The sequence below is a fragment of the Gekko japonicus genome, unplaced genomic scaffold (assembly GCF_001447785.1).
Source record: "Gekko japonicus isolate JY-2015 unplaced genomic scaffold, Gekko_japonicus_V1.1 scaffold13, whole genome shotgun sequence".
Lineage (NCBI taxonomy): Eukaryota > Metazoa > Chordata > Lepidosauria > Squamata > Gekkonidae > Gekko > Gekko japonicus.
Genome location: NW_015172553.1, coordinates 346,966 through 359,778, shown reverse-complemented (window position 1 = coordinate 359,778; position 12,813 = coordinate 346,966). Strand labels below are relative to the sequence as shown.

The window sequence follows — 12,813 nt, the reverse complement described above, 5'->3', positions numbered from 1 at the left end:
GCATTCCTGGCTCCCATTATTTCCAACGGGCCTTCCAGCGTCTCCCATTGTTTCCAATGGGCAATCCTGTCCTTCCTTTTAGTACATCCCCGCTGAGAGCGATGCATTCCGTCAGGCTCCCTGCCTGGGCGGGGGGAAGGACCGGCCCTCCCCTCCCCTCCCCTCCCCTCCCCCCTGGGAGCTCCGCCCTCGCATTGCAAACGGGAGGAAGAGGCGGAGACTCCCGGAGCCGGATCTGGCCCTCTCCCTGCGCTGTAGGCCGGTTCCCCGCGGCGGTAAGCACCTCTCCGGCCTCCTCCCTCCCGGGCAGGGGTGCAGAGAAATTCCCCCCACACGTTGGAGAGCCGGAAAGAGGCCGGCCTCTTGCACGCTGGCATGGGGTGACTTTAAAAGTAAAGGTCTCCCTTGCTCGAAAGCCAGTCGAATCCGACTCTAGGGTTGCGGTGCTCATCTCCGTTTCCCAGCCGAAGAGCCAGCGCTGTCCGAAGACGTTGCGGGTGGTGGTGGGGGGGAAGGGTTACCAGATCCAGGATGGGAAAGTCGCGAAGGTTTTTCAGATGGAGCCTCTGTGGAGCCCAACGCCACGGAGCCCGCCTCCCGAAGCATCCCTTTGCTGCGGGGAAACGGGTCTCTGTTGTCTGGAGCGGAGCTGTGAGTCCGGGGAAGGGGGGGGGATCCCCAGGTCCCGACGGGAGGCTGGCATCCCAAACAACTTGCAGATGTTGCACGGCGCGCGCGCAGAAAGCCCAGGGGCTTGCGTTGGGCTAGTATGCGGGACGCCTCCCCCCCCAAAAAAAAACATCTGGCTTGCATTTTTGCACTGGGGGCGCGGGAAAGTCCCGGGGGCGAAGCAAGCAAGGCTTCCCGCACATGCGCAGTGCAAAACGCAAGGCCAGCGGCTCCCCTTGCTTGCTTCGCCTTTCGCTTTAAGCTGGGAGATGCGCGTGCTCCATATAGGGGGTGGGGGGTCGTGAAATGGACATCTTTCCAAACAGGAGCTGCCTTCCAGCTCGCCTGACCCGTAGCGCGGAGCTGACTCCTCCTTGCAAGGCACCTGCGCCTCTGAGAAGTGGCTGGCAGGCAGGAGTTCCACCGGTGCGGCTCCTTCTCTGAAGACTTTCCGTGCGCCTGCGCAGACGGGGATCGGCTGCCCCAACAGTAGGGTTCCCAGCTCTGGATTGGGAAATACCTGAAGATTTGGGGGGGTAGAACCCAAGGAGGGGAGGATTTGGGGGAGGGGAGGGGCTTCAGTGCCGTAGAGCCCACCTTCCAAAGCAGCCATTTTCCCCAGGTGAAGTGGTCTCTTTCCGCCTGGAGATCAGTTGTTGTAGCGGGGGATCTCCAGGCACCACCTGGAGGCTGGCAACCTACATTGCAATCATATGGAAGTTAAACAAGTGGCTGACCTGTTGGTTAGTGATGCAGAGAGGAAACCTGGTTGCTGGCTCTGGGTTGGGAAATACCTGGAAGTTTTGGGGGTGGAGCCTGGGGAGGACAGGGAGGGCCTTGGGGAGGGGAGGGGCCTCAGCTGGGGTACCATGCAATAGACTCCGCCTCCCAAGGCAGCCATTTTCTCCAGGGGAACTGATCTCAGGAGACTAGTTAATTCTGGGAGATCTCCGGCTGCCGCATGGAGACTGGTAACCCTAGGTGGGAGACTGTGCTTGGGTTGCCAGCTTTGGGCTGGGAAATTCCTGGAGGTTTGGGGGGTGGAAGTTGGGGAGGTTGGCGTTTCGGGGAGGGACCTCAGAGTGGTGTAATGCGGTAGACTCTGTCCTCCAAAACTGCCATTTCCTCCAGGGAAACTGATCCCTGTAGACCAGTTTGGAAATCTGGGAGATCTCCAGGCCCCAACTGGAAGTTGAACTGTCAAAATGTTTTGACTCGAGGGTTGCAATGCTCATCTCCGTTTCCAAGCCGAAGAGCCAGCGCTGTCCGAAGACTTCTCCGTGGTCATGTGGTCGGCATGACTCGACGCCGAGGCGCACGGAACGCTGTTACCTTCCCACTGAAGCAGTACCTATTTATCTACTTGCAATTTCTTGCTTAACAATAGCACTGTGTAAATATTATAAAATATATACAGTCGGACTTTAGATGTTTTTGTACTTATAGTTCCATAAACAAATATATAGTAAACTGTTTATAAATCCAAAGATAGATTTTTGTATACAGAATGTCAATTACATGAACAGTAACTTTCTTTCAAAGATATCTCATATGATTATAAGAGCTGAAGTCTTGAAACCAGCCAAAAGACTACAAACAAATCTTAGACGCCTTGAAGACCGCAAAAGAACTTCAAGGCTACGAGAACTGGTGTAACCTCGTTTCTGACGCCTTCTTCAGGTCTTATAGCATCAAAATTGAATGCATATAATTCTAAAAATATGCACTCAATTTTGATGCTGTAAGACCTGGAGAAGGCGTCAGAAATGAGGTTATACCTGTTCTTGTAGCCTTGCAGTTCTTTTGCTGTCTTCAAGACTTCTAAGATTTGTTTGTAGTCTTTTGGCTGGTTTCAAGATTTCAGTTCTTGTTATAAATCATATGAGAGACCTTTGAAAGAAAGCTACTGTTCATGTAATTGACATTCTGCATGCAAAAATATTTCTTTGTATTTATAAACAGTTTACTATATATTTGTTTATGGAAAAGTAAGTACAAAAAATATCTAAAGACCAAGTGTATACATTTTATAATATTTACATGGTGCTATAGTTTTGACAGACCGCGGTGGCTCAGAGGTTAAGACGCTGAGCTGCAGACTGAAAGGTCTGTAGCTCGGCAGTTCGAGACCCGAGTGCCGCGTGACGGAGTGAGCTCCCGTCTCTGGCCCCAGCTCCTGCCAACCTAGCAGTTCGAAAGCAAGAGATTGCAAGTAGATAATAGGTACTGCTGCAGTGGGAAGGTAACAGCATCCTGTGCGCCTCGGCGTCTAGTCATGCCGGCCACATGACCACGGAGAAATCTTCGGACAGCGCTGGCTCTTCAGCTTGGAAATGGAGATGAGCATTGCAACCCTTGAGTCGGATCTGACTGGCTTTCGAGCAAGGGAAACCTTTATAGTTTTGGCAGTTCCGTCTTTACACCGTGGTCCTTGTGTTTGATAGCCCACCTGGAGGTTGGCAGGCATTGACATACCAGTCATCTGTAGTTATGCTGCGGCCCTGGGTGATGGGGAAAACTCTGCCAAGCGGGTTCTAACCCAGCTCTGATAGAGAACGCCTGCCTTCTGGAGCCCACCATGGTGTATCTCTGATGGATAGGAGAAGGCCTTCTCTGAGAAATTCGAAGTCCTCTCTGGAATTGTCAGCATACTTTTTAATTTGTTGAAAGGAAGTTCCTGGCCCGTAGGAAAGTGTGCTGGTAGGACTCCCCACTGTGTGTGTAAAGTGCCATAAAGTCACAGCCTGACTTATGGCGACCATGTTTTCAAGTCAAGAGATGAAGAGAGACGGCTTGCCATTGCTGCCTCAGCGTAGTAAACCCAGACGTCCTTGGAGGTCTCCTGCTCAAGCGCTAACTAGGTCCTAACCCGGCTTAGCTTCTGAGATCTGACGAGATCAGGCTAGCCTGAGTCACTCTGGTCAGGGCATAGTTAGAGATGTAAAATTTCCGGAAATTTTGAAGCTCGGAAAAAAACGGAAATTTTCGGAAACATTGAAAAAAATGCTACATTAGCATTTCTTTTTTCTTTTCCAGATTGAAAGTCATTCTGTTACTTTAGGAACATAAAATATAACTATGGACATTTTTACTTGGCATGAAATTATCACAACTAGCATATTAAAAATATAGTGTATCCAAATTATTACAAACAGAATACCCATCCACATGTAAAAACAAAACTGAAACTTTTTTATTTTCTTCTGACAATCGCACCTCCTAAAGGAAGAAATGCATCTTGTTCTTGCATTGGAGAGTTCAGTTTGTAACCTAGGACTTGCTTGTCCTCAGTGCACAAAAATTAGATCAATCTCATACCATATATATATATATATATAAGAAATGATTTGGAAAATATTTGAACACCTTGTCTTAAAATATTTTATTCATCATGTTAAAATAAAACGTTCCATAATCAATTTTTTTTCTTTTATTTTCTTTTTTCAATTTTTCCAATTTTTCGGAAAAAAACAAAAAGGCTTCAGGGGAAAAACTTTTTTTTCCACATTTTTCCGGGTTTTTTCCGGGCCTTCACATCTCTAGGCATAGTTGAGCTAATGTTTGCCATTGCCTGCCTCTGCGTAGCAACCCTGGACTTCATTGCTGGTCTCCCATCAAAGGGGTAACCAAGGCTGATCCCGCTTAGCTTCTGAGGTCTGATGAGATCAGGCTAGCCTGGGACATCCGGGTCAGGGGGGAAGAGGCACAGAGCTGGTTCACCATAGCCTGCCTCTGCGTACCAACCCTAGACTTCCTTGGTTGTGTCCCACAAGTACTGGCCATGGCCGACCCTGCTTGGCTTCTGAGGTCTGATGAGATCAGAATAGCCGGCAACGCTCCCTCTAAGCTGTGGGGTCTTGTGAGCAAAAATTCTACTTTGTGAGCTTCTGACACTAAAGTCGTGAGCGAGCGATTTGGCTACTCCATAAATTAGTTTGCTCTGGAGCCACATCCTACCTGAGCTAAGGCAAAAAAAGGTGTGAGCCGGAGGCTAAAAAACAGTGAGCTAGTGCACACTAACTCAGCTTAGAGGGAACACTGGACTTGGCGGTGCAGTTTTTCATGCGCATCCTTTGCACTCTCCTTCGACAGCTAGCAGCTGCCACCATGGCCACCAAACCCATTCTGGACTCGAAGCAGACCGAGGAGGTGGTGCAGGGCATCCGGACGGAAGTGGTGTGCACGGCCTTCGCCAACACCCTCCTCGTGGTGGTGACGCAGTATGGGAAGATGGGCACCCTCGTCTCGGTGGAGCCTGACGTGGTGGCCGATGGCGTCAGCAAGCCGTTGATCACCACCAAAGTCCTCCTCGGCAAGGATGAGGTAAGCCCAGAAGCAGATGATCCATTTGGGGGGGGGGGAGTAGAGACCCCATGGATTGGTTAATTAATTAATTAATCATTGTATGGCATTGTGTGTAGAACAGCCAGGAGAGCCTAAGATTGCCTAGCAGCCAGAAGTTCTAGCTCTTTTAGCATTACTAGGTGGCGAGCTAGACTTGTGTTCAAGGCAAGAGACATTTCAGAGGTGGTTTGTCAGTGCTTGCCTCTGTGTCACGACCCTGGTATTCCTTGGAGGTCGCTCTTCCAAATACTAGCTAGGGCTGAACCTGCTTAGCTTCCTAGATCTGACGGGATTAGGCTAGCCTGGGCTATCCAGGTTTGGAGTCCATGAATTGGTGAGAAATCCAAAATAGGAGCTAAGATACTGGGGGGAAGTGGGATTGCAGGTAAAGTCCTCCTCATAAGCCCTGCTTACTGTGGCCCCACAGAAGAGAAGGTGGGTGACGACCAAAGACGGGGCATTTTCAGTGGTGGCACCTCGTCTGTGTGAAATGCTGTCTCCCTTGGAGCATGCCTGGCACCTCCCTTGTTCTCCTTTACGGGCCAGTCTGAAATATTTATTTCCATCCAGGTTTTTAAATGAAGACTGTGATCTTTTTAAAACTGTTTTTACCATCTTCATCTAGCCTGAGGACTGTTATCCGTTTAGGATGCTAATTTTTTTGTCCTTTGACTGGTTTTTTTTTTATATGCCAATAAAGGTCTGCATATGTGTGACAGGGTTTTTAAATAGCTTGTTAATGTTTAATGTTGTTAATGGTGGGTTGTATAGAATTTTCACTTGCAAGATGCGCTGAGCAGGTTCTTAGCGGAGGTAGTATCTGAATGTTCAAAAGAAACCACTGCAAAAGCCACTGAACTAGATTAACTACCCAGTTAAAGTTAAAAGGTTGCAAGAGGTTCCCCAGGTATGCAGAAAAATACGAGAGCATAGCTGCCATCCTAAGAACACTTTCATGGGAGGAAGCCCCACTGAAATAAAATGGGACGCTTCTGAGGAGGCCTGCTTAGATAGCTCTCTTATGTTAACCAAAAGAAAAACAAACCTTCAAAAAGTAGCCTGATGAGGACTAAATGTGCCCAAGAATGGAAGGAATATTGAGTGCAGTTGACTATCAGAAAGTAGCCTGCTGGGGGAATAAATATGGCCCAGAAGGGAAGGACTGTATGAGGGCAGTTGAATATCAGAAAGGAGCCTGATGAGGACTATATATGCCTCAGAATGAAGGACTGTTGAGGGCAGTTGAATATCAGAAAGGAACCTGATGAGGAATAAATATGTCCCAGAAGGGAAGGAATGTTGAGGGCAGTGAATATCAGAAAGTAGCTTGATGAGGACTAAATATAGCCTAGAAGGGATGGAATGTGGAGGACAGTTTATACCTAGGGAACTCTCCAATCGTGCAGTACTATTTTTGCAAATTAAACAAAAGAAAACCCTCAGAGAACAACCTGACAAAGACCTCAATATGTTCTCAATCTGCTGCTTATGAGAATCTGGTCTGAATTAAAACATTCCCTAGTCCATCCCCATCACTGTAGGACACCTTTCCAAGCAGTCACAGAACCTGTGAGGCGGTGTCGTGAAAACAAGGCCTCTGAGCATGTCCTTGCTGCCCGTTTCATACGCTGGTGGCCATAATATTCCGGGGTTAGGTGGGAGAACAACGCTCAGGGGTCTTGGCTGTGGAGCAGGATCCGACCCGGCTTGGGAGATGCCTCCTCTGACGGGCTGTTTCTTTTGGTCTCCAGCCTCTCGTCCACATCTGTGCCAAGCATCTGGTGGCGTCAATCTCTCAGGAAGCCGGGAACAAGCCCGTCCTCCTCGCCATGGCCTTGAAGGACAAAAGCGTCGAGGGCATTCGGACTTTGCGGGAGGTGATCCAGAGGTGCAGGGTGTGGTGAGCACGCGCTGCCGGCATGGAGGGAATTTACCCTGGCTGAGTCAGCCACCTCTGGGAGGTAGACTTTGACCCTTGTGGATCTGACCCAACTGTCTTGGCTATGCGGTAGGGGAGGAGCATCGAATCCTGATACGACCCTGTTGAGCTCAAATGCCATTTTCAAGACAGAGATGAAAATGTCATCTGCCGCCTGGAACTTTGTTTTCCTTTGTAAGCGCCGATTTGGTTTTTTAAAAACCCTCTTGTCCTTTAATTTCCCTTTTGAGAAGTACACGATCCAGCCGTCCTTAAGCACTCTAAAGTCCTGTGGATTTCCATCGGCGAGCTCTCTCGGGGTGGGGGGGCAACGGGACTTGCAGCTTCGTGTCTTGCAAATAGGTCCTAGTGAGCGGAGTGGGGCCTGTCGCTCAGTAAGTGTGTAAAAGTGATGAATTCTGGCTGGATCAGACCCAGGGAGTTTTGGAAAGGGTGTGGAAGTTTCTGTTCATTTTTTTTAAAAAAAATTCCTCTTTCTGCCGTGGATGCAAAGCCGTTTCCAGAAAGCCACGGCCAGGACTGAGAAACCGAATCCTTCGCTTCCAACATGCTTTTTACCTCTTTCTCTGCCCTCTCTTTCCCCCAAAATGGGCTCTTTTGCCTGCTGAATTGCCCCGTGGTAAGTTTGGGAAGCTCTCAAACAGAAGTGCGAAGAGCTGTGATTTTGGAAATAAACGGGGACTCCTCTGTTTGGGACTCATCCCCTCTGGTGGGCCCCAAACGCTCTTTGGATCCCAGCTTACGTCCCAAGGGGGAAAAAAGGGAACAAGATTCAAACCTGCCGGCTGGGAGACGTAGCGTTTGACACGCTATGGGGAAAGCACTGATCGAACGTGTTAGGGAATATCTTTTTGCCTGCTGCATATAGGACACTTGGAGTTCAGTCCCCATGACATGGTTAAAAGAGGCATTTCAGGTCGTGTTGGAGAAGATGTGACCGGTCTTCGAAAGGGGATAAGTGTTTTTTGGTTATTAAGGAAAAAACTGTTTTTTTCTGGAAATGTTCTAAGTTGACATCAGTGTACCTCTGTTAGCCTCTATTCAATAAAGGGGTGTTATCAAATAAAAAAGATTAAGTTGTCTTTTTGTTTCCCGATTCTTTCCCCTTTTGCCTTATTGACAGACACGCTTTCCCTTCTGGCACTTGTAACTCCTGATACCAGGAGAGGGACAATTTTCCCTAATTCCATAGAAAAGAGTAAGAGTCCAGTAGCACCTTAAAGACTAACATTTGTGGCAGGGCTTTCGGGAGTCACTGCCCACTTCTTCAGATAAGAGTCTCCCGAAAGCCAGTCGAATCCGACTCTAGGTTCATCTCCGTTTCCAAGCCGAAGAGCCAGCACTGTCCGAAGACGTCTCCGTGGTCATGTAGCTGGCATGACTAGACACTGAGGCGCATGGAATGCTGTTCCCTTCCCACCGAAGCGGTACCTATTTATCTACTTGCAATCTCTTGCTTTCGAACTGCTAGGTTGACAGGAGCTGGGGCCAGAGACGGGAGCTCAGTCCGTCACGCGGCAACTCGGGTCTTGAACTGCTGAACTACCGACTTTCCGGTCTGCAGTTCAGCATCTTAACTGCTGCTACAGACAGACTAACATGGCTACCCATCGTGATCTATCCCTAATACCACAGATTGTCTTACCTAGTTGTTAACATATTGAAGGGATCAAGTGTGGCTAAAGCAGTATTTTATACCCTTATCTTGAAGCGTTTTACTAGGTCAGCAGAAAGGAAATGTTTTGTAAGACAGTTTACTTTGAGGGTTTTTCAACTGGAAAAAAATGCTGGGGGAATAAAGTTGATAGGGGAGGGAACTCCATTTACATTTCTACAGGGATGAGACTATTGAGCTGCCTGTTGCCTTAGCAGTCTCCACAACACCCCTTCAAAGAAGGCCAATGTTATCTCAATATTGCAGACAGGTGCTCTTGAGAGTTAGCAACTTGACTTAGGCCACCTACTAAAATCTCAGGCAAAGGCACCCCATTTATTGATATGGTACCATTTTATCCTGCCAACCTTCTGGTGAATACCAAAAAACAAGGAAACACTGTGATAAAAATAACATTTAATAATTCATGTGAACATCATGAGAGAGAAAGCCAGCCACATGAGAGAGAAAGCAATTGCCAGCCAATTCGAATATAAAAAGGCTTCTAGCCAGATAAAAATAGTGGGCTGGCTGCTACTTCTAGAAATTAAATTGGCTTGCTCCTAATGGAACTTGGAAGTAAGTTTAAAATCATTTAAAAATTATTACAATGCTATATTCCATTCAACTGCATGTCTCTTTCCAATCTCAATAACCATGTTTGTTTTAGGATATTTTGAAAAAGGATTTCAGCTGCAATAATTGCAAGACAGTAAAAAAGAAGTTAAACGGCATTCAAAAGAAGTTAAGCTGTATCAAGGGGTTTACACCTTCCAACCTTAGAGGATTACTCCTGAGGAAGACTAATGAAATGAGTATAAAACTGGGTGCTCATGGAGGATATCATGATGTTGGACTTTTCCTTGAATATGTCAGAATTTCCTAAGCAAAATTGTCATGTTTGAAGAGATATACATATTGATGTTCACATGAATTATTAAATGTTATTTTTATCACAGTGTTTCCTTGTGATCCCTTCCTTGTGCTCAACCTTCTGGTGAAATCAGAACAGTGCGCCCCATTTTGTGCACCTCTGTTTTATCCTCTCAACAACCCTCTGAGGGCAGGAGAGAGCGACTGACCCATGGTCACCTAGCAGGTTTTCAGGGCAGAGTGGGGATTCGAACCCAGAGCTCTGAGATTCTGATCTAACACAGCTACACCACACTGATATGCACTTCAGACTGCAGGAAGAAGGCTGTGTTTCGGGGATCATTCCCATGTTAGAAGTTCCTTGAAAATAGCGAGGTTTGAGTCTGGTAGTGCTTTAAAGAGTGACAAGATTTTCAGGGTATAAGGTGGGGGTGATTTTGGGGGGGGGTGTATGTATGTATGTATATTATTTTTGGGGGGGAACCGAGATAATAAAAAGAAAATACAGAAAAGGAAAAATGAGTACATATTGTGTAATTATATATGTCAAAAGGTGATTATATATAACAAAACATAAGGAATAGGAAACATTTCTCCCCCACACCCCCTTCATAAGAACGTAAGAGAAGCCAATGTTGGATCAGGCAAAAGGCCCATCCAGTCCAACACTCTGTCACACAGTGGCCAAAAATACCAGGTCCCATCAGGAGGTCCAGCAGTGGGGCCAGAACTCCAGAAGCCCTCCCACTGTTGAAAGGTTTTTGGGACACTGTAAAATATAACAAAATTTCTGTTCAACATTTTCCATTTCAGATTTCGTAACTAATCTGTTTCTCAACCGCATTCTTAATTTCACCATTGCCGCATCCTCAGTTCTGCATACTCTCTATCACTTTTGGCAAATAGGTAATGTAACAAAAATACATAAGGGAATCTTATAATACAAAACGAGAAATATTTCTCCCCCAGACCCAATTCCTTACATACATTTATATTCAACATATTTACATTTAGAACTGATCCTTCTGCTCCTTCAGTGCAGCGCATTTAGGTGCATTATTTTAAACCGCTTCTCCATCTAAGTTTGTCTCCTCCTTGCGTATTAGTACACCCTCCGTCTCTCTGCAAATTTCGTAACCGTTCTGTTTCTCAAATAAGTGGTTAATTTCGCCATCGCTGCATATTGGGCAAGTTTATTTTTCTGATTCTAAGATTTTTAGGGTATAAGCTCTTGGGAACAAGAAGACGAAGAACTGCACCAGTCACAGGAGATACAAAGGAAGGCCAAGGCCAATTTTATGACTCTGTTAAATTTCCAGAAATTCCCTACGCGTTCTGCCCAGCAGGCCTCGTTGAGGGAATCTGTTCATCTGGCAGTAGTTCTTCAAAAACAGTAAAAGGTCAGTAGGCCAGTAAAAGATATTTTAGTTAGCTGCGGTGGCTCAAGTGGTTAAGACGCTGAACTGCAGGCTGTAGAAGGACAGTAGTTCAGCAGTTCGAGACCCGGGTGCCGCGTGACGGAGTGAGCTCCCATCTCTAGTTCCAGCTCCTGCCAACCTAGCAGTTTGAAAGCAAGAAATTGCAAGTAGATAAATAGGTTCCACTTTGGTTTTTTTAATGCCCTCTTGAAGCCGTCCATGCTTGTAGCCGCCACCACCTCCTGTGGCAGTGAACTCCATGTGTTCATCACTCTTTGGGTGAAGAAGGACTTCCTTTTATCCGTTCTAACCCAACTGCTCAGCGATTTCATGGAGTGCCCACGAGTTAAGACTAACAAACTTTATTGTAGCATAAGCTTCCGAGAAACAGTTCTCTTCGTTTCAGCCGAATCAGGCCTTCTTCAAAGGTCAAATAATCAGGTTTGTATAGGCACATGTTACAAAGAAATAATGAAGAATATGTCAATAGTGGACCAAAAAAGGAAGGTACAAAAACGAAATTAATAGACACAGGACAGGAATGTTCATGAGGCCTCTTAAGATTAAATCCTCTGTGCAGTGCATATACACAGGTGGTAAATGGTGTTTGGTGTGTCCAGAAATTGTGGTCCAGAAAGTGATGCTGTAACCAATTAGTGTGAGCCAAAATGTCCTCAGTAGAAAGCTCTACCACTGAGCCAGGGCCTCTTCGCCTGGGACCCCAGAGAGCGGCTGCCAGTCTGAGTAGACAATACCGACTCCGAAGGACCAAAGGTCTGATTCGGTTTCAGACAGTTTCACATGTGTTATGGCATTGCTGTAGATTACACTTGAATGCTGCCTGGAGAAAAATTAGGTATACCTAAATATCCATTAGCACTTACCAGTAATTCAGAGGGGATTGGTGTGCCACACTGGAAGAGGCGCATCGATCTGTTTGTGCTTCCAATGTACTTCTGCTTGTCTTTCGGCCAGTCCTACAGCCCTTCTGTGGTGGGGGAAATGCTTGTAGGTCCATATATTTTGTGCGGTAGGAGCAGAAACGAAATTGCACAGAAGTCTGGAACATCCAATATCGTCTTTCCATTTTTGCCATTTAGATGTGCCTTTGCTCCAACTGCAAGTGCTTGGGATGTGTTGGCGACTCCCAGTTCTTTTGATCTTTAGCAATTTGACAGCTGTCTGCACTCTGTACCAAATGCCTCTGCAGGTCCCCTGTCAGGGAATAAATGCCACCAAATCTTTCACTTCACCTCACTACTTAATCCTTTTAACTGGAGATGCTGGGGATTGAACCTGGGACCTCCTGCATGCCAAGCAGAGGCTCCACCACTGAGCCATGGCACCTCCCCATATCCTTCAGGGTCTCAGGCCAAGCAAGGTCTTTCCCATCACCTCTTGCCTGGTCCTTTTAACTGGAGAGGCCAGGGATTGAACCTGAGACCTTCTGCATGCCAAGCAGGTGCTCTTCCACTGAGCCACGGCCCCTCTTGACAGCTCTCCAGGGTCTCAGGGTGAGGTCTTTCACATCCCCTCCTGCCTGGTCTTTTTTAACTGGAGATGCCAGGGATTGAACCTGAGACCTTCTGCATGCCAAGCAGGTGCTCTTCCAGGGTCTCAGGCGGAGGTCTTTCCCATCACCTCCTGCCTGGTCCTTTTAACTGGGATCCTGGGGACTGAACCTGGGACCTTCTGCATGCCAAGCAGATGCTCCACCAATGAGCTTATGGCCACCCTTAGATTTGCTTTTTCACATCTGTTATTTTTAATGTTTTGTCAAATGGTTTTTTCTACGGTCCTGAGATGCTCCAGAAAAAAGTGGGCATGTTAAATTTTTTGAATAAATCAACCACGAGAGCTAGAAGGATGGATTTTTAAAATGAGAAGTTCGGTCAGGCGACCAAACAGGCACTTGC

General features: G+C 47.0%; 1 protein-coding gene across 2 annotated transcripts; it reads left to right on the top strand.

Annotated features, from left to right (window-relative positions):
- Positions 1 to 214: 214 nt before the first annotated feature.
- Positions 215 to 7,997, top strand: PSMG3 (proteasome (prosome, macropain) assembly chaperone 3). Of its 2 annotated transcripts, none has more exons than XM_015421116.1 (3): positions 215 to 275; positions 4,762 to 4,992; positions 6,765 to 7,997. In XM_015421116.1, exons 2-3 carry the CDS (start codon positions 4,777 to 4,779, stop codon positions 6,915 to 6,917), a joined length of 369 nt encoding a protein of 122 aa, XP_015276602.1. In that variant the 5' UTR covers positions 215 to 275; positions 4,762 to 4,776; the 3' UTR covers positions 6,918 to 7,997. The 2 variants fall into 2 exon arrangements, with proteins under 2 accessions (XP_015276602.1, XP_015276603.1); XM_015421117.1 differs by lacking the exon at positions 215 to 275 and adding an exon at positions 1,100 to 1,158.
- The last annotated feature ends 4,816 nt before the right edge of the window (positions 7,998 to 12,813 follow it).

Bases quoted from the DNA above. Each gene is read 5' to 3' on its own strand.
- PSMG3 (XM_015421116.1), top strand. From the start codon at position 4,777: ATGGCCACCAAACCCATTCTGGACTCGAAGCAGACCGAGGAGGTGGTG. The intron at 4,993-6,764 runs GTAAGCCCAGAA...TTTGGTCTCCAG, and splicing joins TCCTCCTCGGCAAGGATGAG to CCTCTCGTCCACATCTGTGC.